The sequence below is a fragment of the Oncorhynchus mykiss genome, chromosome 5 (genome assembly GCF_057628025.1).
Source record: "Oncorhynchus mykiss isolate SJ-2025 chromosome 5, ASM5762802v1, whole genome shotgun sequence".
NCBI lineage: Eukaryota > Metazoa > Chordata > Actinopteri > Salmoniformes > Salmonidae > Oncorhynchus > Oncorhynchus mykiss.
The window spans coordinates 62,783,793-62,807,880 of NC_143026.1; the positions used below are offsets into that span (position 1 = coordinate 62,783,793).

At 46.1% G+C, this 24,088-nt stretch overlaps 1 protein-coding gene across 1 annotated transcript in view; it reads right to left on the reverse strand.

Annotated features, from left to right (window-relative positions):
• Positions 1-18,314: 18,314 nt before the first annotated feature.
• Positions 18,315-24,088, reverse strand: part of LOC110522983 (neurocan core protein) — a 201,490-nt gene continuing 195,716 nt past the window's right edge. The window contains exons 15-16 of the mRNA XM_036978016.2: positions 19,680-19,862; positions 18,315-18,714 (exon numbers count right to left, since the gene is read on the reverse strand). Of these exons, the coding sequence (XP_036833911.1) occupies positions 18,548-18,714; positions 19,680-19,862 (350 nt within the window). The 3' untranslated portion in view covers positions 18,315-18,547. The remainder of the gene's footprint in view (positions 18,715-19,679; positions 19,863-24,088) is intronic.

Genomic DNA, 24,088 nt, shown 5'->3' on the forward strand with positions numbered 1-24,088 from the left:
ATCACAATGAGGGAGAGGTTTTTGTCCTTGCACCACACGGTCAGGTCTCTGACCTCCTATAGACTGTCTCGTTATTGTTGGTGATCAGGCCTACCACTGTTGTGTCATCGGTTAACTTAATGATGGTGTTGGAGTCGTGCCTTGCCGTGCAGTCATGAGTGAACAGAGATTACAGGATGGGACTGAGCATGCACCCCTTAGGGGCCCCCGTGTTGAGGATCAGCGGGGCAGATGTGTTGTTGCCTACCCTTACCACCTGGGGGTGGCCCGTCAAGAAGTCTTGGACCCAGTTGCAGAGGGAGCTGTTTAGTCCCAGGGTCCTTAGCTTAGTGAGGAGCTTTGAGGGCACTATGGTGTTGAACGCTGAGCTGTAGTCAATGAATAGCATTCTCACATAGGTGTTCCTTTTGTCCAGGTGGGAAAGGGCAGTATAGAGTGCAATAGAGATTGCATCATCTGTGGATCTGTTGGGGCGGTATGCAAATTGGAATGGATCCAGTGTTTCTGGGATAATGGTGTTGATGTGAGCCATGACCAGCCTTTCAAAGCACTTCATGGCTACAGACGTGAGTGCTACGGGTCAGTAGTCATTTAGGCAGGTTACCTTAGTGTTCTTGGGCACAGGGACTATGGTGGTCTGCTTGAAACATGTTGTTATTACAGACTCGGACAGGGAGAGGTTGAAAATGTCAGGGAAGACACTTGCCAGTTGGTCAGCTCATGCTCGGAGTAGACATCCTGGAAATCCGTCTGGCCCTTGTGAATGTTGACCTGTTTAAAGTGACCCCTTCTTGCGCCAATCCCGTTAACGGGATTGATTTGACAACACCCAGTGAAATAGCAGCGCGCCAAATTCAAAAACAGAAATACTCATAATAATAATTGTATAAATCATACAGGTGTTATACATGATTTTAAATATTAATTTCTTGTTCATCCGGCCACAGTGTCAGATTTCAAAAAGGCTTTACGGAGAAAGCAAACCATGCTATTATCTGAGGACAGCACTCCATCAAACATACACATGAAAATCATAATTCAACCCACCAGGCACAACACAAAAGTCAGAAATAACATATAATTCATGACTTACCTTTGAAGATCTTCTTCTGTTGGCACTCCAATATATCCATTAAACATCACAAATGGTCCTTTTGTTTGACAAATTCTGTCGTTATATATCCAAAATGTCCATTTATTTGGAGCGTATGATTCAGAAAATACACCGGTTCCAACTCGCGCAACATTATCTAATTAGTTACCTGTAAACTTGATCCAAATATTTCAAACAACTTTCTTAATCCAGCTTTAGGTATTTTTAAACGTAAATAATCGCTACAATTTAAGACAGAATAAACTGTGTTCAACACAGGAAAACAAAGTGGAGCGTGCTTTCAGGTCACGCGCCTCTAACGAACAGTACACGACGTGAAAATAGTGCCCCCTAGCCTTAAGTAGTTTTAAAGGTCTTACTCACATTGGCTGCAGATAGTGTGATCAGACATTCGTCCGGAACAGCTGATGCTTTTGTGCATGTTTCAGTGTTACTTGCCTCGAAGCAGGTATAGAAGTTATTTAGCTCATCTGGTAGGCTTCTGTCACGGGAGTGATCAATATGTCAAGGTTAACCAGAAAGATTCCAGCATCTACCTACTGTAAGTTAAGTAGGAACACTAGCGTGGGGATTCAGGATGCTAGGTTTGGAGTGAGAGCTCAATAATAACACTAGTTTGAAGATTCTATCTAAACCAGGGATATTCCAGCCTCTGCCAAATATCAATAAAAGCATTGTTGGGGGGTGGACCAGGTTCTCATTTACTCTCAGAATGGGAACTGTGGAGAGAGCACAGGGATGGAGGAGCACGAGAGAGCAAACCATGACCCTTTTGCTCTCGAATGAATGAAAAGTGCTATTTTCATTTCATCAACCTCCTTTTTTTTCCTGGTTTAAAATGAAATGAGGTGACCCCCCAGAGAAAATACAGCAGAATCAGACAGTGCAGGCTTCCATTTGTGTCTCATTTATCAGCGTGTGACAGGGGTCAGGCCTTCATAAAGCTAGACTGAGATGAGAGAGGAGCCGTGGTGAAGGAGTGAGGGAGACCTGGGTCCCCCCACTCAGTTATGGTATGAGCCTGGGGGAGATTCCAGCACATCGCCTCTCCTAGGGTTAGGGTAAGTATACTGGTGGGCATCACCTACAGTACTGCACTCACTGGCAAACTTGTATGGAACCATCCAAAAACATTCCTTACACCAGGATACTTGAACTGATGACTATCTGGGAGAATGAAGAAAAACGAGCACTCAGTTGCTGCGTAAATCTGATTTATTGGCGGGACAAACAAACAATAGGGTTACATTTCGTCATGAATCACCTTCATCAGAGCCTTGTATGGAACCTTACCTTGGCTTTCAGTGTGACGTGATCACATGACGCACTTCCTTGTTGTTGTTCTTTTGCACTGTAATACACAGACTTTACCCATCGGCACTCTTGTATAGAACTCCACCTTTCAGTAGTTATCACAGAACTCTTTCCTATAAAATTGTACGCGTTGTGCATTATAACAAGGGAGAAGTATGGTGAGTGCTCAGTTTGAACCGGATCCTGCCGGAACAGGATCTAGCACCTCTCAGTTTTGGATTGTTTCATTACTGGGACCGATTTGCCAGGATCCTGTACCTTTTGTGGCATGAAACATACTTTTCACTGTTTCCAATGTCCAAATTTGAATTAGAGTTAATTCAAGTTGTCTCCTCTGTAATTCTCCTGTCCCCTAAAAAACAAACAAATCCTAGTGTGAAAACGTAGATTTTCTAATAATTGATTCAGGTTGGTCCAGCCCGGGTTTATGATTTGCGCAACACCAACTCGTGGCAGCTGCTGTGGTGCGAGAGAGAAGTGTCCCTGGATCCTTTCTCTCACAGAACTAGAATGAGATTCACTTTCTATGATATTTTCCCCTCTCTCTGTTCTGATAGACATGAGCCTGCAACTACCATCTCTCCAGAGTTGTACTTCATCATTTATTTCCTTACATACTGAAAAAAAATATAAAGCAACACGTAAAGTGTTGGTCCCATGTTTCATGAGCTGAAATAAAAGATCCCAGAAATGTTCCAAATGCACAAAAAATCTTATTTCTCTCAAATTTGGAGCACACATTTTTTACCTCCATGTTAGTGAGCATTTCTCCTTTGCCAAGATAATCCACCTGACAGGTGTGGCATATCAAGAAGCTGATTAAACAGCATGATCATTACACAGGTGCACCTCATGCTGGGGACAAAATAGAAGGCCACTCTAAAATGTGCAGTTTTGTCACACAACACAATGCCACAGAGGTCTCAAGTTTTGAGGGAGTGTGCAATTGGCATGCTGGAATGTCCACCAGAGCTGTTGCCAGAGAATTGAATGTTAATTTCTCTACCAATGTATATACTTTTTTGGCAGTACGTCACAACCGCAGACCGCATGTAACACGCCAGCCCAGCACCTCCACTCCCGGCTTCTTCACCTGCAGGATCATCTGAGACCGGCCATCCGGACAGCTGATGAAACTGAGGAGTAATTTCTGTCTGTAATAAGGCACTTTTGTGTGGGAAAACTCATTCTGATTGGCTGGGCCAGGCTCCCCAGTGGGCCCACCCATTTGAGAGCCAGGCCCACCCATGGCTGCACCCCTGTCCAGTGAAATCCATAGACTAGGGCCTAATGAATGTATTTCAGTTGATGGATTTCCTTATATGTCAACTCAGTAAAATCGTTGAAATTGTCGCATGTTGCGTTTATATTTTTGTTTAGTATAAAACGAGAGCATAGGCTTTTTTTTTTCATCGGCCATCGCCGGTGACTGAGCTGCGCACAATTGGGTTGTCAGTGAGTGAAACTGGAAATCTTTTTTTAGGGCTATAATTTCCCCCTTATATTGTATAATATTTGTGTCTCCTCCACACACTTAGGCATAGGATATTGATGGAATCAAGACGAGGTCGTTTTTAATGATCTCACATTCTCAGTTTTCCAGTGTAAAATTAGCCTGACATTTCATTAATTTGTGTCTTCAGTCATGTAAAATGACATAGAATTGCATGAAATGCGTTTATAAAAGGCCCACATTTTCCCGGACACTAGGCTACAAATGCAAATCTACTCTACTGGTCTTGTCAAGACCACTACCCAAAATGCAACGATATACATGCACTGCTTTATTATAAAAGGGGATTTTCCGGTACCTCAGAGCTCCCGAGGTCACCCCCCTCTCACGCTCACTTTTTGTACCGGCACCTTCCAATTTACAAATTAAGCACTGAGTATGGCAAGTCCTTTCACGTTTCAGGCCGTGACTTGTTATGATTGACACCACAAACACAGAGACAGACATGGATAACATTGACTCATGGAAAATGGCATCAAATTACACCCTATTTTCCCCACGAACTTCCCTGATGCTAGATGCTGGGACATATTACGCCTTATAACTATTTGGTTGGTGGAGATGAATAATTGGTTAAATTGCTAAAAAAAACGTTCTCCTGGAGCGTCGGTATTTAAATGTGCAGCAATGCTGAGGTAATTGAAGTTGTTAACCATCTAATGGGGCGTTGTGGGGAAAATGAATGTGAATTCACATTGGGCTCGTCATTTAGGTCTCCAGATGAAAGAATGCGTCTGTTTGCTTAGCTCCCCGCCCTGAGTCGGCCGTGTGAGTCCTGCTGTTGGTTGTGATTGGAAGCTGTCACACGCACAGATCAAGAGTAATCACGCTGCTTTTGCTTGCTGGACTGTTTCGAGAATCCCAGATTGGGTCGGCAGAGAGTAGCAGGAGGTTAATGAAACAATTCAAACCTTATTTCTGCAGGAAGGAGGCGCTGTATGTGTTTGTGTTTGTGTGTTTGGGGGAGCACATGGCGAGAAGAGGAGGAAGAGACAGCCTCAGCAGAAACACAAGAGGGTGAGAAAGAGGGGGAGGGGGGGGGGGGGTGAGAAAGAGAGAGGGGGGGGGGATGGGTGAGAGAAAGGGATGTAGAACAAGGTGGAATTCAGACTGACTCGAGGCTAGCAGGTCTTGTGCAGGAATAGGTAGGGAAGATGCAGTGAAAGCTAGTGTGTTCCTATTGGAAAACAGGGAATTGAGTAGCTCCATAGGTGTGTACCACTGACCCCATATATCTCCATCCTCACCAAAGCTACAACCTCACAAAGAGTATCTAACTATATATATATGCAGTTGTAGTTGGAAGTTTACATACACTTAGGTTGGCGTTATTAAAACTCGTTTTTCAACCAATCCACAAATTTCATGTTAACAAACTATAGTTTTGGCAAGTCGGTTAGGACATCTACTTTGTGCATGACACAAGTGATTTTTCTAACAATTGTTTACATACAGATTATTTCACTTATAATTCACTGTATCACAATTCCAGTGGTCAGAAGTGTACATACATTATGTTGACTGTGCCTTTAAACAGCTTGGAAAAGTCCAGAAAATTATGTCTCGGCTTTAGAAGCTTCTGATAAGCTAATTGACATAATTTGACTCAATCGGAGGTATACCTCTTGATGTATTTCAAGGCCTACCATCAAACTCAGTGTCTCTTTGCTTGACATCATGGGAAAATCAAAGAAATCAGCCAAGACCTCAGAAAAAAATTGTAGACCTCCACAAGTCTGGTTCATCCTTGGGAGCAATTTTCAAATGCCTGAGGGTTCCACGTTCATCTGTACAAACAATAGTACGTAAGTATAAACACCATGGGACCATGCAGCTGTCATACCGCTCAGGAAGGAGCGTTCTGTCTCCTAGAGATGAACGTACTTTGGTGCGAAAAGTGCAATCAATCCCAATACAACAACAAATTACCTTGTGAAGATGCTGGAGGAAACAGGTACAAAAGTATCTATATCCACATTAAAATGAGTCCTATATTGACATAACCTGAAATGCTTCTCAGCAAGGAAGAAGCCACTGCTCCAAAACCGCCATAAAAAGCCAGACTATGGTTTGCAACTGCACATGGGGACAAAGATCGTACTTTTTGGAGAAATGTCTGATAAAACAAAAATACAACTGTTTGGCCATAATGACCATCGTTATGTTTGGAGGAAAAAGGGGGATGCTTGCAAGTGGCAGCATCATGTTGTGGGGGGTGCTTTGCTGCAGGAGGGACTGGTGCACTTCAAAATAGATGGCTTCATGAGGAAGGAAAGTTTTGTGGATATATTGAAGCTACATCTCAAGACATCAGTCAGGAAGTTGAAGCTTGGTCGCAAATGGGTCTTCCAAATGGACAATGACCCCAAGCATACTTCCAAAGTTGTAGCAAAATGGTTTAAGGACAACAAAGTAAAGGTATTGGAGAGGCCATCGCAAAGCCCTGACCTCAATCCCATAGAAAATGTGTGGGCAGAACTGAAAAAGCGTGTGCGAGCAAGGAGGCCTACACACCTGACTCAGTTACATATACTAATTGAGTGTATGTAAACTTCTGACCCACTAGGAATGTGATGAAATAAATTAAAGCTGAAATAAATACTTTTCTCTACTATTATTCTGACATTTCACATTCTTAAAATAAAGTGGTGATCCTAACTGACCTAAAACAGGGAATTTTTACTAGGACTAAATATCAGGAATTGTGAAAAACTGAGTTTAAATGTATTTGGCTAAGGTGTATGTAAACTTCCGACTTCAACTGTATATATACAAAAATTATGTGGACACCCCTTCAAATTAGTGGATTCAGCTATTTCAGCCAATCCCCTTGCTGACAGGTGTATAAAATCAAGCACACAGCCATGCAATCTTCATAGACAAACTTTGGCAGTAGAATGGCCTTACTGAAGAGCTCAGTGACTTTCAACGTGGCACCGTCATAGGATGCCACCTTACCAACAAGTCAGTTAGTCAAATGTCTGCCCTGCTAGAGCTGCACCAGTGCTGTTATTGTGAAGTGGAAAAGTCTAGGAGCAACAACGGCTCAGCCGCGAAGTGGAAGGCCACACAAGCTCACAGAACGGGACAGCCGAGTGCTGAAGCGCGTAACCCGTAAAAATTGTCTGTCCTCGGTTGCAACACTCACTACAGAGTTCCAAACTGCCTCTGGAAGCAACATTAGCAGAATAACTGTTGGTCGGGAGCTTCATGAAATGGGTTTCCATGGCCGAGCAGCCGCACACAAACCTAAGATCACAATGCGAAATGCCAAGTGTCAGCTGGAGTGGTGTAAAGCTCACCGCTATTGGACTCTGGAGCAGTGGAAACGCATTCTCTGGAGTGATGAATCACGCTTCACCATCTGGCAGTCCGAAGGACACATCTGGGTTGATGCCAGGAGAACGCTACCTGCCCGAATGCATAGTGCCAACTGTAAAGTTTGGTGGATGAGGAATAATGGTCCTAGCCGTTTTTCATGGTTAGGTCTAGGCCCCTTAGTTCCAGTGAAGGGAAATCTCAACGCTACAGCAAACAGTGACATTCTAGACGATTCTGTGCTTCCAACATTGTGGCAAAAGTTTGGTGAAGGCCCTTTCCTGTTTCAGCATGACAATGCCCCCGTGCACAAAGCGAGGTCCATACATAAATGGTTTGTCAAGATTGGTGTGGGAGAACTTGACTGGCCTGTACAGAGCCCTGACCTCAACCCCATCGAACACCTTTGGGATGAATTGGAAAGGCAACTGCAAGCCAGGCATAATCGCCCCAACATCAGTAACCGACCTGCAGCAATGTGCCAACATCTCGTGGAAAGCCTTCCCAGAAGAGTGGAGGCTGTTATACGAATGAGATGTTCAACAAGCAGGTGTCCACATACTTTGGTCACGTAGTGTATTTTGGAGCTCATCAAAACATGAATATACAAGTTACTGAGATGATATTGAACTGGGATCATGACCCTAGCTCTGATCTGGGCATATCATTGTCCTGATCTACTGATAGCCCACTACAGCCATAAAGCCTGTCTAGTGATTCACAGTGTGAAGCCTAATACTACACTTCTCCTACTCCATCCCACATATCATGTTATGCCTTGCCAGAACAAGAGGTCTGCAATTAACAAAGTACATCTATCCCCCATCTATGGAACAGCGGGATACAAGTCAAGAAGTAGGCCTAAGAGCAAAAGAAAATGCACAAAAGTAAAGTACACACCCAAAGTGTGAACATCCTGTTGTAAAGTGATGCGGTAAGCTGCTTAATACAGTCAGATTTCCAGATCATCACTCGTAGAAACACAACAATACAACTGGGGGAGCAGCCGCCTGAGAGAGCCAGCCCGGCTGGCTCAGGATGACGTTTCGCTTGCTTTGCGTCTCGAAAAGCTATTAGCGGCTGATGCTTCGCCATCTGTGCCGACATCATTATCGTTGTGAATGCAGTTGCACTGGTGAAGCTTAGAGGACTGGCCTATTGATCAAAGTAGCTGTGGGAAAGATAAACAGACTTAAGATGGATTTTAACCTTTTTATTCGGCTAAGCTGTAGGGCTCACCAATTGTTGGGAGAAGCTATTGGGGCTGACTCCATCGCAGAGAAAGAGTAAAAGTCTTTAGTGAGATTCTAAGATATGATGTGAAAGGTTATCGTTGATTGGCTATGCCAGCCAAATGGCCAATGTACAGACACAGAAACAAGATTAGTGTGATTAGGGAAGAATATTTGTTGTTTATCCACTGTCACTGATCTCAGTCCTGGGACATATTTCGATGATCACAAGCAAGGTCAGAGGTTATGGATGGTGTATGCAGAAAATACTGTTCAAACCTGTCTTCAGTAAAACATACCGAGAAGAGAACAACGGCCTCAACCACGAAACAAGCTGCCTTGGTATCAATCAGGGGTGCAACTTTCACATGCCCCCCCCCCACATTCTGAAATGGCATTTTTGTCCCCCCCAGTTGTCATTGTCAATGTGATACAAAACGAGGCAACGGTTGGGCAGGCTGTTTGAAGTGTTTATCATCACTGGATAAAAATGTTCATTACAATAATAATAATTATGCCCCCCCCACTTCTAAAAACAAAGTTGCGCCCCTGGTTTTAATGCTTCTGGAATGCAAACATACCCTCTGGACTACAGAGGTATAATGTTACACAGGCCTCGACAGCTACAGTATATGATTCATGTGATGGATAAATGCTGGAAGTGGCTGCTCCAAACCCAGAGCTGTTATTGTGTGGAAGGAGAACTGAAGGTCATGTTCGATACTGCATTAAGTGAACTCCTCAGCAGCCTTCCTAATGAGTCCTGCATGTCCTTGGAACTCGCACAGCCTACCAAACATCACACACGCTTTATAGTGTCTCAGAAATCTCTGAAAACAACTTTTCCAGTGATTACTCATTCAAAACACAGAACGGGTTGTACAGATAGACACATTGCTAAGGCACCAATGGTAAGGCTTGATGCAGCACTGAGGTAAAAAAACTATAGGGGGAAAGGTCAAAACTATCGGGGGAGAGAGAGAAGTGTCTAGCAGTACAAAGACAGGAGAGGCAATTGTCTTGAAACATATCAGCTATCCCTAATTATTATTCTGGTCAGCATTGTTGGATGTCCTTGTTTTTCAGTATGTTGTGTTTGCCATTTTGAGGATGTTGCAGCAAACCGAGAACAAGACAACGTGGTGTTTTCTGAACGATTCACACACACAAACACGTGCAGCCATATCTTTCTCTCACTCCATCCCTTCTTTTTCTCTACTTTCAGCAGATGTCTGGAGAGACCTGCTCAATAACTTGTGCTAGTTTTGTCAGTAGTATTGATTTCTCTGCATTGGAGAAATGTATTCCTATGAGAGAGAAACACATATCTGTATTCTTTGCAAAGCTACAGTTTGCTCGAGGCTTTAATGAAACAAACGACTTACTTTGCATGTCCACCCACGTCTGTATGTATTTGGACAGTGATGCTAAAATGGTACATTTGTCGACATACTCCAGCATTTGGGATTTGAGATCACCTTTTACTTGAGGGTATTTTTATACATATCTGTTTCATCGTTCAGAAATGAAAGCACGTTAAAGATGTCGTCCCTCCATTTGAAGATGTCAACTGTTTGGACAAATTTCACTTATAGTGTACAAAAGAGGTCAAAAGTTTAGACTTTGGTCCCATATTCCTAGCACACAATGACTACATGAAGCTTGTGACTCTATAAACGTGTTGGCAGGTTTGTTTTCGTTGTGTTTTGGTTTTTGGGTTGGAAAGTATTCAGACCCCTTGACTTTTTCTACATTACGTTACTTTTTTTTAATCCTCAGCAATCGACACAAAATAACCCATAATGGTGAAGCAAATACAGGTTTTTAGAAATATTTGCACATTATATATATATATTTTTACAGAAATACCTTATTTACATAAGTACATAAGTAAGTACATTTAAACGTGTTAACCCTTGCAAGGCGACTACAGAACAGCATTTAACACCATAGTACCCTCCAAACTCGTCATCAAGCTCGAGACCCTGGGTCTCGACCCCGCCCTGTGCAACTGGGTACTGGACTTCCTGATGGGCCGCCCCCAGGTGGTGAGAGTAGGTAACAACATCTCCACTCTGCTGATCCTCAACACTGGGGCTCCACAAGGGTGCGTCTGAGCCCTCTCCTGTACTCCCTGTTCACCCACGACTGTGTGGCCATGCACGCCTCCAACTCAATCATCAAGTTTGCGGACGACACTACAGTGGTAGGCTTGATTACAGTGGCCTCCATCATTCTTAAATGGAAGAAGTTTGGAACCACCAAGACTCTTCCTAGAGCTGGCCACCTGGCCAAACTGAGCAATTGGTGGAGAAGGGCCTTGGTCAGGGAGGTGACCCGATGGTCACTCTGAATGAGCTCTAGAGTTCCTCTGTGGAGATGGAAGAACCTTCCAGAAGGACAAGCATCTCTGCAGCTCTCCACCAATCAGGCCTTTATGGTAGTGTGGCCAGACAGAAGCCACTCCTCAGTAAAAGGCACATGACAGTCCACTCTGAGTTTGCCAAAAGGCACCTAAAGACTCTCAGACCATGAGAAACAAGATTCTCTGGTCTGATGATACCAAAATTGAACTCTTTGGCCTGAATGCCAAGCGTCACGTCTGGAGAAAACCTGGCACCATCCCTACAGTGAAGCATGGTTTCAGCATCCTGATGTGGGGATGTTTTTCAGTGGCAGCGACTGGGAGACTAGTCAGGATCGAGGCAAAGATGAACAGAGAAAAGTACAGAGAAATTCTTGATGAAAACCTGCTCCAGAATGCTCAGGACCTCGGACTGGTGCGAATGTTTACCTTCCAACAGGACAATGGCCCTAAGCACACAGCCAAGACAATGCAGGATTGGCTTCGAGACAAGTCTCTGAATGTCCTTGAGTGGCCCAGCCAGAGCCCAAACTTGAACCCGATCGAACAGCTCTGGAGAGACCTGAAAATATCTGTGCGGCAACTCTCCCCATCCAACCTGGCAGAGCTTGAGAGGATCTGCAGAGAAGAATGGGAGACACTCCCCAAATACAGGTGTGCCAAGCTTGTAGCATCATACCCAAGAAGACTCAAGGCTGTAATCGCTGCCAAAGGTGTGTAATGGGTGCGTGTTGGTGGCACGGAAGTCAGGCACAGGAGAGTGAACTTGGTATAAACGGAGCAGTTTAATAAAAACATTTAAAAACTCTGGAAACCAACATATACAAAATAAAATAAGAGGGTGCAAAACCCATCGCACACCAGAACATAACTAGCACCAATACATACAACAAACAATCACCGACAAGGACATGAGGGGAAACAGAGGGTTAAATACACAACATGTAATTGATGGGATTGGAACCAGGTGTGATGGAAGACAAGACAAAACCAAAGGAAAATTAAAAATGGATCAGTGATGGCTAGAAGGTCGTTGACGTCGACCGCCAAACATCGCCCGAACAAGGAGAGGGACCGACTTCGGCGGAAATCGTGACAAGGTGCTTCAACAAAATACTGAGTAAAGGGTCTGAATACTTATGTAAATGTGATATTTCAGTTTATTTTATTTTTTTAATAAATTAGCAAACATTTCTAAAAACCTGTTTTTGCTTTGTCATTATGGCTATTGTATGTAGATTGATGGGGAAAATGTTTTTTAAATCCATTTTAGAATAAGGCTGTAATGTACCAACATGTGTAAAAAGTTAAGGGGTCTAAATAATTTCCAAATGCACTGTATGTTCTGCCCAATAGGAACTGAATCTGCAAAGCTGTCCTGATCTTTTTCTAAACCCAAATGAAAGATATTTGGTTCTTATAGTGTAACATCATGTTCCAATGAATAACCGTTTGTGTTACCATCACAATACAGTATTGTGAAAAGTCACTTTTCTGACAGAATTTCAGACTGTGTGTCCTTGAAAAGTCGTGCAGGTCAACATTTGATGAAACAACCATGTCCGTAACTAACCATATCCATGGACTTGATCACCAAGGCCACACAGCATGTCGTTGTCTGTGGTGTACAGTACTAGATGAACATCCAAGCATCCAAACAACCAACACACCGAATATAATGGGTCCAATCAACCTTTTTTAATGATCATTTGTCTCGTAAAGAATATCTTACAATGTGACAGGACTGGAATTCATAAGAACATCAATAAATACGGATTAATACTTGAGGACCAGATTCACTCAGCCCGTCACGTCATCGTCATCGTCACACAGCGTATCTGTGCTTGTGCCGTAGGTCCCTGTAGCGCGGCTGCGTCCCGGGGGGAGGCGGTGTGCTGTCAGAACTGTAATGTGACACTTCAGGCTTCCCAAATGAACGTCTCCTTTTGATGATGCGTCAGCGGCGGCCGTGTCTCTCCCGTCGGTCTGGTGAACGGGAGCATTGGGAGCTGAGACTGTATGAATAAGGTCCATGGAGTCCAAGCAACAAACACGCCAAGAGTTGAAAGGATTTTGGAGAAAAAGTCCCACAGAGTATTTACATCACAGAGAGGTAGAAGAGGAGGAGTGGAGAGGGGTGCTTTGTGGTCTCGGCTACTACGCATCTGGACCCCTTGTTTTCCATTCTCTCCGCTTGTAGCTTCCTTCCTATAAGAGTGCTGGTTCCTTGACAGTGACAAAATGTTAACTCAGTTTACAGTATGCAGCGCTCTACAGTACTGTACTGTACTGTATGTAACCATATACAAAAAGGGGAAATGAGCTCTTAACAGCTAATGCTTCAAAATCATTTTAACACTCCAGATAAAACTAATTCTGGGCTATCAAGGGGATTGCACATCAATTAGGACAGATTATAAACTAACATGTCAACGTGGTTCCCATATCTATGCACGAAGAATACCTAGTGTTGGTAGATATGGGTAACATTTTCTATGCTATGGGAATATCATGTTAAACAAAAGGAATTGATCTTGGGGTCAAAACAACCACACAAACACACACAATGTCAAAAGGGCGTTCTAGGGTTAAAACACACGGGGAGAGAGAACAGCCCAAATGAAAATGAACCATGAAAGGAAAGAGTTCAAAAAGCCAGCTTACAAAGACACTGATGAGGATAGCTAACAATAAGCAAATATGCAGTAAGCCCATCAAGTCATGCTGCCAGTCTCACAGACAACCTAACTAGTACCTCAGACAGACTAACCATGAAATCAACGAGGCGTCTCAGTGACAGCAGATGCAATAGTCATTCCCCAGTCTGATCAGTTTGTCATTGTCAGAAGGTTAACATCTGATATGGGTAGTATACAGTTGTACGTAGAATACATTCTCTCATAAAAACAACCACATTATCATATGTACTATAGCTGGTCTGGCTTTATAGAGTAAATATCATTACCCTTGACTTGAGACCTCTCCCAGGGTTAATATCATAACAGGTGACACATTACCCTCTAGCAGTCAGAAAGCAGGTTTCCTCACCACAGGACCGCGGCTATGCTGAGAATCCCATTGGTTGATGGCCTTGAGCCAGTCCTGACACAGTGGTGTTTCTGATGCCTCTGCTGCTACAGAGCTGTCATCTCATTCACCAGCACACTGCGGTAGAAAGCAGCTTGTAATGAGATGACAGTGACCTACAGTAGAGAGCCGTGTTGCTGTTTAGTGTCGGGATTACCTGTCCTCACTGGGCTACTGGCGACCAGCACCGAGAGGAGGGGAGAGGAGAGAGAGGACAGGAGGCATGAAATGAGGACAGGAGAGGAGGCGAGAGGAGAGAGAGGACAGGAGGCATGAAATGAGGACAGGCGAGGAGGGGAGAGGAGAGGAGATGAGTGGTGGTTCCTTGCTGTTCCGCTGACACTGGCTCGTTTTCTGTTTAGCTGTTCTAAGAACAATCTCCCCTCATCCACCTATGCTCATCTCATATTTGTTTGCTATGCATGCTTTCCTAATACTAGTAATACTAGTAATACACACACACACACACACCCTCTGTTTATACTAAAGCAGTGTATGTAGTCATTGATGGATGCTTGCTGCTAACACAGGGCTCAGATGAACTGGAGGTACTCACTCCCTGCTCCTCTCTGCTCCTGCCACACTCCTGTCCTCCTTCTCACACTCCTACAACAGTGTAAATACAAAAGGGCAAAGTTCCGCATCATTACAGCTTGTGCTTCAGAAAACTAACAGTTTCCTTCCTCTCCGGCTGCTCGTCTGTTGCTACCCGAGACAGACGACAGAAAGTGAACTTCTCCATTGCTCTAACCCTCTGATCCAATCACATGCTACCTGACTGCGCATCCACTCATCCACACACTCACAGTTTGCCGACCATGCAGAGATATAGATACTGCTCTGACGTAGTTCTAAGAAGATCTCTCTCTATATGAGTATGCGTCTGTGTGTTTCTGTAGACCTCCCTCCCTCCCTCCCTCCCTCCCCCTCCCAACAGGGAACCAAGAGCCTGTGTGATGAGAATGGCTCCGTAGCAATTAAGGTGAAGTGCTGGCTATAGCCTAAAGAAGAAGCCCAGATGGTTGTGAAGCCATTCCTCCTGCAGGCGTGCCGACCATGCCATGCAGCAGACAGCTGTGGGCGACCTCTGTTGTTTAGTGACTCGTCTTCATAATTAAGGCTCATCGCAATGAAGTAGCGATCCCATCGTCCCAGCCGTCTGCCTGCCTTCAGGGCATCAGACGGCAGAGCTGGAGAGTGGGTGAGAGGGAGAGTGGGTGAGAGGGAGAGTGGTAGAGAGGGAGAGTGGTAGAGAGGGAGAGTGGGTGAGAGGGAGAGTGGGTGAGAGGGAGAGTGGGTGAGAGGGAGAGTGGGTGAGAAGGAGAGTGGGTGAGAGGGAGAGTGGGTGAGAGGGAGAGTGGGTGAGAGGGGGAGTGGGTGAGAGGGGGAGTGGGTGAGAGGGAGAGTGGGTGAGAGGGAGAGTGGGTGAGAGGGAGAGTGGTAGAGAGGGAGAGTGGTAGAGAGGGAGAGTGGGTGAGAGGGGGAGTGGGTGAGAGGGAGAGTGGGTGAGAGGGAGAGTGGGTGAGAGGGAGAGTGGTAGAGAGGGAGAGTGGTAGAGAGGGAGAGAGGGAGAGTGGTAGAGAGGGAGAGTGGTAGAGAGGGAGAGTGGGTGAGAGGGAGAGTGGGTGAGCGGGAGAGTGGGTGAGAGGGAGAGTGGGTGAGAGGGAGAGTGGGTGAGAGGGAGAGTGGGAGAGTGGTAGAGAGGGAGAGTGGATGAGAGGGAGAGTGGGTGAGAGGGAGAGTGGGTGAGAGGGAGAGTGGTAGAGAGGGAGAGTGGGTGAGAGGGAGAGTGGGTGAGAGAGAGGGTGCTGTCTGGAGCTGGAGAAAGGGCGGCTCTGTGTGTGTATGTTCGAATCTGAAGCGAATCTGAAACGAGGACGTATATGTTTATGAGGGGATAGGGAAAGAGAGGGCGAGAGAGTGTCGGATAGGGAAAGAGTGGGCGAGAGAGTGTCAGATAGGGAAAGAGAGAACATTTGTTTCTGTGATGGAGAGACAGTATGTGTCTGGAGAGTCTGTGTGCATCGGAGCAAGCTGACACCATCCACAGAGCACAGTGAGCTGAGTTGACCCATTGCTCTAGGAGATCCACCAATAAGCAGCTGGTCTGGTGCAGTGATAACAGCAGCCTCCTAGACTAGAGGATGACTGACAGCCAGCCAGACACATAGGTCGGCCTACACCTACACTCCATCTATACTCCTTAATCATAGCCAACATCTGTCCAGCCCAGGCTCGATCTCAGCAGAGTCTCGGTTTGTTCGTTTTACACTTCTGTCCACCTTGTGTGAGAGAGATCCAATCACCTCTTCATATGTGTTCTTCCTGTCACACACGCACTCCGTCCCTCGTACTACTGTAAGAGACAGACACATACTGTCCTGCTTAACCCCATAGTAGTTATAGTCATCACGGTATCTTTAGGATAATCTCAGCTGATTTAAATGCCTAAGGAGCCCCCATCCACGGTCAATCCATTGTCTGGAATGGGAGACGGGATAGAAAGAAAAGCCGATAGTAGACTGACATCTAAAAGACGTAAGGAGCGTGAGGAGCTGTGACAGGCCTGTGGCTCCCCGTCCGTCAGAGCAAAGCCCCTGTCATCACAGCCAGGGACAAAGGTCACGATGATAACCTCTTCATTAATTAAGCATGCTTTAAGGGAGATGAATCGTACTGATATTGGAGCTTGCTCTCTTTTCTCTCTTTCGGGGCCTGTCTGTGTCATTGACAAGGTGGATAAAGGGATGAGGATGAAAGACAAGGGAGAGAGGAAGAGAGGAGGGAGAGACAGAGAGAGAAAGGAAGGGGGGGGGCGTAAGCTCAGAGGAATTGCGTAAAGGCGATAAAGGAGCTTTCGAGAATCAGTCGGATCGTGCAGTAAAAATAAAACATGTCTCCTTTTTCTACCCGCTGTAGAGAGAAGAGGTGGCACGGGTCTTATCCCAGCCAGCTCCGGGCTGCAGCAGACAGGACAGCTCTGTTTAAAACCATGCGTTTCCTGGTACCATTCTGAACCACTGGTCCAGAAATACAAGGTTGTTTTACCTCTTCTAACCGTCTCAAATGTTTCTAGAATTTTCTGTGGGCCCTGTCGCTGTCACTGTCGCCCACACACAAACCTCACTGAGACTGGCCTCTGAACCCAGCCACCACAACTCTGGTTTTCTGTATTTAAAGCCAGATCCATACACTAGGACATTAGCTCAGCTTACTCCTCTTCGGGTGGGGCAGAGTGTGTGTTCATCCCGGCATTATGCCCCCATCTGCACTACTTTAAAAAGATAATTATGGGCCCAGCTCTGTACCCGCCGGCTGCAGAGAGAGCCCTGTCATCTCTCTGTTTGATGTGCTGGAGAACGGGGCGACTGCAATTAAGAGTCCGAATTCCCCGCTCTTCTCTCTCTATTCCTCCCCCTCTCCTTTTCTCTCTCTGACAGTCTGACAGAACAATTTCTCCTCAGCAGGCCAGAGTAGTAGAACTCCAAAATGGAAGACGAACAGACCATTGACACCGGGACACAGACGGAATATGAGAGCGTGGTGATGGGTATGAGAGAATTCTGATGAAGGATCATTGCCTAATAGCTAGCTGGGAAACCAGACTTAGAGAGGCTAGTCATAATCTGGCCTATTCTGGGTTGGGTTTCTCGACTCCTTACTAGCTATCTCCTCTAGTAGTGAAGCAGGAACACAGAATGACTTAGAAAGGAAACAGTAGGATGATGATTGTTAGAAGAAACATGGACTGCCACTACGGGGAGAGATTTGAGCTTCTGGATCGACCTCAGTGGCGTGAGGTCGATTTGGATAGAGGCTAACTGCGCTTTCTCGGTTTTCCTCTATACCCAGTTAAAAGTGACCGTCGTAACAATGATGAGATACAATGCTAGTCGATCAAAACCAGTAGAACTGCCCGTGTCAAAGAAAGCACGTAGCTAAATCTGTTCAGAATAACTGTTGTAGGTCATTGAGCAAAAGGTCTTCCAGAGAGCTAACCAAAAACAGCAAAGTCAAGAAATACAGTCAGACATCTGTTAAAAACAAGGTTTGAACGAACAATTGAAAAACATGGATTGCATGTTAATGTATTCCCCGACTCTTCTGGTTTGATACAGGATTTTCTGATGTTGTCACTATTTACAGTTTGTACTAAACCTCCACGACAATGTAAAAATAGAAGGACACAAAAGAAACCTCTTAAGATTTGAACAGGTGAGCAAAGCCCCATATCCTGGGTCCTCGTTGACTTGATAAAAGTAGGGAGGGAGGGAGGGAGGGGGGGGGGGGGGGGAGGGAGAGAGGGGGGGAGGGAGGGGGGAGGTAGAGGGAGGGAGGGGGAGGGAGGGAGGGGGGAGGGAGAGGGAGGGAGGGGGGAGGGAGGCAGAAAAGAAAAGCAGTGAAATTAAAGAAGAGTACAAAGAGATTGTTATTGTCTCAGTGATGCCTAGCAGTCGGCTGTCAGGCCTCATAGTTGAGTATGATACAGGCTGGCTCTAGGAGCCAGGTTGTGGGGTCAGGAACAGGGCAGGAGAGGGGGTAGAGAGGGGTAGAGGAGGGAGACTGGGCAGCGAGGCGAGGTTCGGGCAGTGGACGTTTTTGGTTCAGATGTGGGCATGAGCGTTCCCCTGCCCGTGCCCATGCCTGTGGCCCTGATCCCCTCCATGGTGCCCCCCCTCTCCGTGTCCATGGCCGTGCTTCTTGTGCTTTCTGCGCTCCCGTCGGCCGTTGTGATGGTCATGGTGCCGCCTGTAGCGCTGTGCTCCCCGGGCTGGAGAGAGACACAAGGGAGTGAAAGGGTGTGAGGGGGGATGAGTCAGGAGAAAGAGACCGGATGGGAGGGAGTAGAGGGGGGTGTGACAGGTAAAGTGGAGTGACAGAGTGAGAGAGGGATATGAGATGTGAGAGGAGGGGGGTGAGAGGTCAACACCACAGACATACAGCTCTCAACATCAGCCCCTCTGCCTAACGTGTCTTCTCCACTCAACTTCATATTACTAGCTCTCTACATGTATTAGCATAGGACTGTCCTCCCACTCACGTCCTGAGTGAGCCGCTTCCTTCCTGTGTTGTGCTGCCAAATTGGATCCATTGGTCCTGGGTTAGGTTTGCCAACAGAAGGTCTACCTTGCCATGATAATAATGACTAACAAACGACTCTAGCAGGAAAACAACATTACACTCGAAATGCACCAAATACGAAATAAGGCTCCATATTTTCTCTCCAGTTCAAACAGCAGCAATTCATTATTTGTCAGTACGAGCCGAAAGGGGAAATGGGAAATACTTGTTTGCTCATAACTTCTTAAAAAGGGCAAACATTGATACAATCCTACAATATGAATGATTCTGCTGTCATAAAGAAAGATGGATGTTTCCGTCGTTCGGCAGAGCGAGTTTTACTCCTCATGGGAGGATAGTAAAATGAAATGTTTCTTCTCTGTGTTGCTGGCATTCCTCCAAACCCCTGGCTGTCAATCACACTTTGGAGCGATACACTATCTCAACAGAACAAGGGCTATAACTTAGTTTTATCTACACTCAAATTACATTACCGTCGTCACGCAACCTCTATCTGAACAAAAAGTGTGTCAAATTCCAGTACATGCTACAACTTCTATGGAGATTCTTGTATTTGAGTTCAGTCTCATTTTAAGTTTCCATTCCTCCACTGTATTTGATCATTTATCCCATAGAGATAAAACTTAAAGCCCTTTAACAGTCTTGGTCACTCACTCATAGTGCAGATGATTTTCGGCCGCTCCCATTTGCCGTTGGCACGACACTTGGCCGTGGGGACGTGGCGTTGGAGAAACCCGTCGGCACACTGGTAACGCACCACTGAGTGGATGTCATAGTGGGACCGCTTACGACCAATCAGAAAGGCGTTCTTCACGGTGGGAGGGTTGACACACAGCACTGCCCAATGGAGAAAGAGAGCGAGAAATGGAGAAGTGGTACATCATAACAACGTGGTCCTAACATGTATATCACCATTCACAGTCATCAGTCGTCACCCAGTCTTTCCCCATTCTGTTTTTGCCCTTGTCCCTGAACAAGAGACAGTTGAAGAGCCCTGTTTTAAAGAACATTTCCCTCCACTCTTCAAAACTGTTGACGGCACACAACACACACATATCTAAAGTTCAAAGGAAACCAAAGAGATGAGTCATGTGTGTGTCTGTGCTAGTCTGTGTGGGCTGTTGTTATCTCCTAGAGCGTTGTGTTGATGTGAGGAGGGGGGACAGACAGACAGACAAGCAAAGTGGTTGAGACACCAGACAGACCCTACAGGGCGCTTAGCCCAGTGAGGCATCCCACTGACTCACTGACCTTTCAGCTCTGGCTGTTGCCCATAGGCACAGATCTAGGATCAGCTTCCCCTCCACCAAACCTTATCTTCACTATCTGGGAGGAAAACACCAAACTGACTTTAGACTTCAGTGTCCCGGGTAACTTTGTCTACCCCGACCTTTCAGAAGGGATTGGGCCCTCAGGGGCCACAGTGTGTGACAGGTGTCAGGAATGCACCCATGCTTACTGCTCATTGGCCGGATTAGAGGGAGGGCGAATGAGAGATGAGGGATGAGGAGGGGTGACTGGGGTGACGGTGCAGTTCCTCTGTCGTTCCCCTAGATGGCAGCCCTGCGGTTGAAACCTAAAGCCCTCAGTGAGTTTCTAACCCCTAAACAGTCACCAACCCAGCTGTAGACTAAGTGGAAGTGCTTCTTTCCCTTCCTTGAAGTAATCGACGACCTCTCATCTGGAACATGGTGGAGATGAGGTGTCCCTTACATAGCCAACACTAATGCAGAACTACCAGATCAGAACCAACTCCAAGGAGTAGAGGAAGGGAGGGAAGGAGGGAAGGATGTATTGTCCAGCTTTCCACACAGGGTCTGTGACTGCAGTATGGGCCCAGTGGGAGGTCTGGCCTTCTAAAAGTAGGAATTCAGCTTAACGCCAGTCTGTAAAGGCCCTACTGCAGTACAGAGCACTAAGGCCCTACTGCAGTACAGAGCACTAAGGCCAGGGGCTGCAGTACAGAGCACTACGGCCAGGGGCTGCAGTACAGAGCACTAAGGCCCTACTGCAGTACAGAGCATTAAGGCCCTACTGCAGTACAGAGCACTACGGTCAGGGGCTGCAGTACAGAGTACTAAGGCCAGGGGCTGCAGTACAGAGTACTAAGGCCAGGGGCTATAGTACAGAGCACTAAGGCCCTACTGCAGTACAGAGCACTAAGGCCAGGGGCTGCAGTACAGAGCACTAAGGCCCTACTGCAGTACAGAGTACTAAGGACAGGGGCTGCAGTACAGAGCACTAAGGCCCTACTGCAGTACAGAGTACTAAGGACAGGGGCTGCAGTACAGAGCACTAAGGCCCTACTGCAATACAGAGCACTAAGGCCCTACTGCAGTACAGAGTACTAAGGACAGGGGCTGCAGTACAGAGCACTAAGGCCCTACTGCAGTACAGAGTACTAAGGACAGGGGCTGCAGTACAGAGCACTAAGGACAGGGGCTGCAGTACAGAGCACTAAGGCCCTACTGCAGTACAGAAGTGTGATTAAAAGGCAGGCTACAAGAACCATATACTGTTCACACCATAATACCATCAATTCTACGTAATTCCCTGTAGGCTATTACCTAACCAGGATATTATTAGACAACATAATAACGCTTAACCATATCAGATTACCCCACTTTTAATAGCGCAAAAAAAATCTTTAAATTGTGTTAACAGGTTTTGTTTAGACTGCCAGTACAGTGATTGCAGTAACATCTCACACCTCATACTCAGCCAACCAGAAAAGCACCGTTTTCACTCCCTCTGTTTAGTGTGCAGTAACATAGACTAGGACGGACATTACTGACACTAGTTTGCAGCTGTGGCAACAGATCAATAGTCACAGGACCAGGCATGGCACTCAATAACACCACCCAGATCTTACTGACTGGGGCTGGGCTGGGGATGCCTGGCAGGCACGCAGGACTGTGTGTGCGTGTGTGTCAGGCTGATTTAGTTTCCTTTTGAAAGCTGGAGACAGTTGAAGCCTGGATCCATCCAGCACTCTCCGAGCCCGGTGGGCTACATCTTTACAATCAACGTCTAACATGTCTCAGCAGATTAGACAGGGGTGAGCTGGGTATGTCCACACACACTCCAATCTTAGCCAATGTATTGACCAGCTACAGTCACAGAAGGCAGGCAGGCAGCAGAGTTGTGGTGAACTGTGTGTGATAGTGTGTGTCCTGGGTGGGTGTCAGGGTGAGCTGCTTCTCTGTCCCCAGAAGAAAGGTGCAGGAGAAAATGTACACTTGGTAGAAGGCAGGTAGAGACACCGCCCCGAAGGACCAGTGTACTCTGGTCTGGACTTGGGCTATGTGTCTATTAGACAATATTTGGAACTGTATATGAATAAGTATGTGAATATTTGATAATATTCTGTTTATATACGTGTGTGTGTGTGTGTGTGTGCGTGCGTGCGTGCGTGTGTGTGCGCATGCGTGCGTGTGTGTGTGTGTGTGTGTGTGTGTGTGCGTGCGTGCGTGCGTGCGCGTGTGTGCGCATGCGTGCGTGTGTGTGTGAGAGCGAGATGCCTTCGCCACAACCCATCCTCCTAATCAGGGTGGCTCACACCTGCCTGTTCTGTGCTCTTCCCCATGGCATTATGGGTAACACTAATCACCCAGATGACGTTTGTCACTGATTGGATACTGCCTCTCTCTCAGAGGGACAGGCCTGAGTGTTAGCCACACGGCAGTAATCAGCCAACCATGCCATACGGCCCCTGATGAGCAGACCCAAGAGAACAACAGCACGACAGAGTAGAAGAGGCGGTAATGGAATGCTGCCACTGACTGATTGACTGAAGGTCAGCTTCCCGATTCGAGGTATTAAGTTAGACCTGTGACAGTGTGTCACCAGCAATGGGTTGCACCTCTGTGATGAGACAAATAACATACAGTGGAAAGTTGATCCGACTCGAGAGCAGTGACACCACACTTATCTAACTCTGTGGCATGAGGGACTTATCTAACTCTGTGGCATGAGGGACTTATCTAACTCTATGGTATGAGGGACTTATCTAACTCTGTGGCATGAGGGACTTATCTAACTCTATGGCATGAGGGACTTATCTAACTCTATGGTATGAGGGACTTATCTAACTCTATGGCATGAGGGACTTATCTAACTCTATGGTATGAGGGACTTATCTAACTCTGTGGCGTGAGGGACTTATCTAACTCTGTGGCGTGAGGGACTTATCTAACTCTGTGGCATGAGGGACTTATCTAACTCTGTGGCATGAGGGACTTATCTAACTCTGTGGAATGAGGGACTTATCTAACTCTGTGGCATGAGGGACTTATCTAACTCTGTGGCATGAGGGACTTATCTAACTCTGTGGCATGAGGGACTTATCTAACTCTGTGGCGTGAGGGACTTATCTAACTCTGTGGCACGAGGGACTTATCTAACTCTATGGCATGAGGGACTTATCTAACTCTGTGGCATGAGGGACTTATCTAACTCTGTGGCACGAGGGACTTATCTAACTCTATGGCATGAGGGACTTATCTAACTCTGTGGCATGAGGGACTTATCTAACTCTGTGGCATGAGGGACTTATCTAACTCTGTGGAATGAGGGACTTATCTAACTCTGTGGCATGAGGGACTTATCTAACTATGTGGCACAAGGAACTTAACTAACTGTTAAGTTTTATAACTCTAATTCTGGTGACCATTCAGATGAACTAAATAATGTTTCTAGCCTGAGGCCAGTTGAAATCGGTACCCAAGAGGATCTAGCAGTGACCCGATCCTCCATTTCCTTAAACACAGCTCTGGAGTCTGGCCAGTCGTCTCAATAAACCTACAAACATCTACCTGGCTGGCTATTAATACCCTGTCTCTCTGTCTGCCCCAAATGCAATTGAAGACCGTCTGCTCTAATAAGCCCACAGAGGAGCATGTTAGGATGCGCACTTCTCTGGCATCTCACAGCACCATGACAGAGCAGATCCACAGAAGTCTGGTCATGTGACACAGACACTTTACTAGCCAGCCCCAAAACTTTGTGTGAAACTCTTCCAACAATGTTTCATACAAAGGAGGATCATTTTTATGTGGATTAAA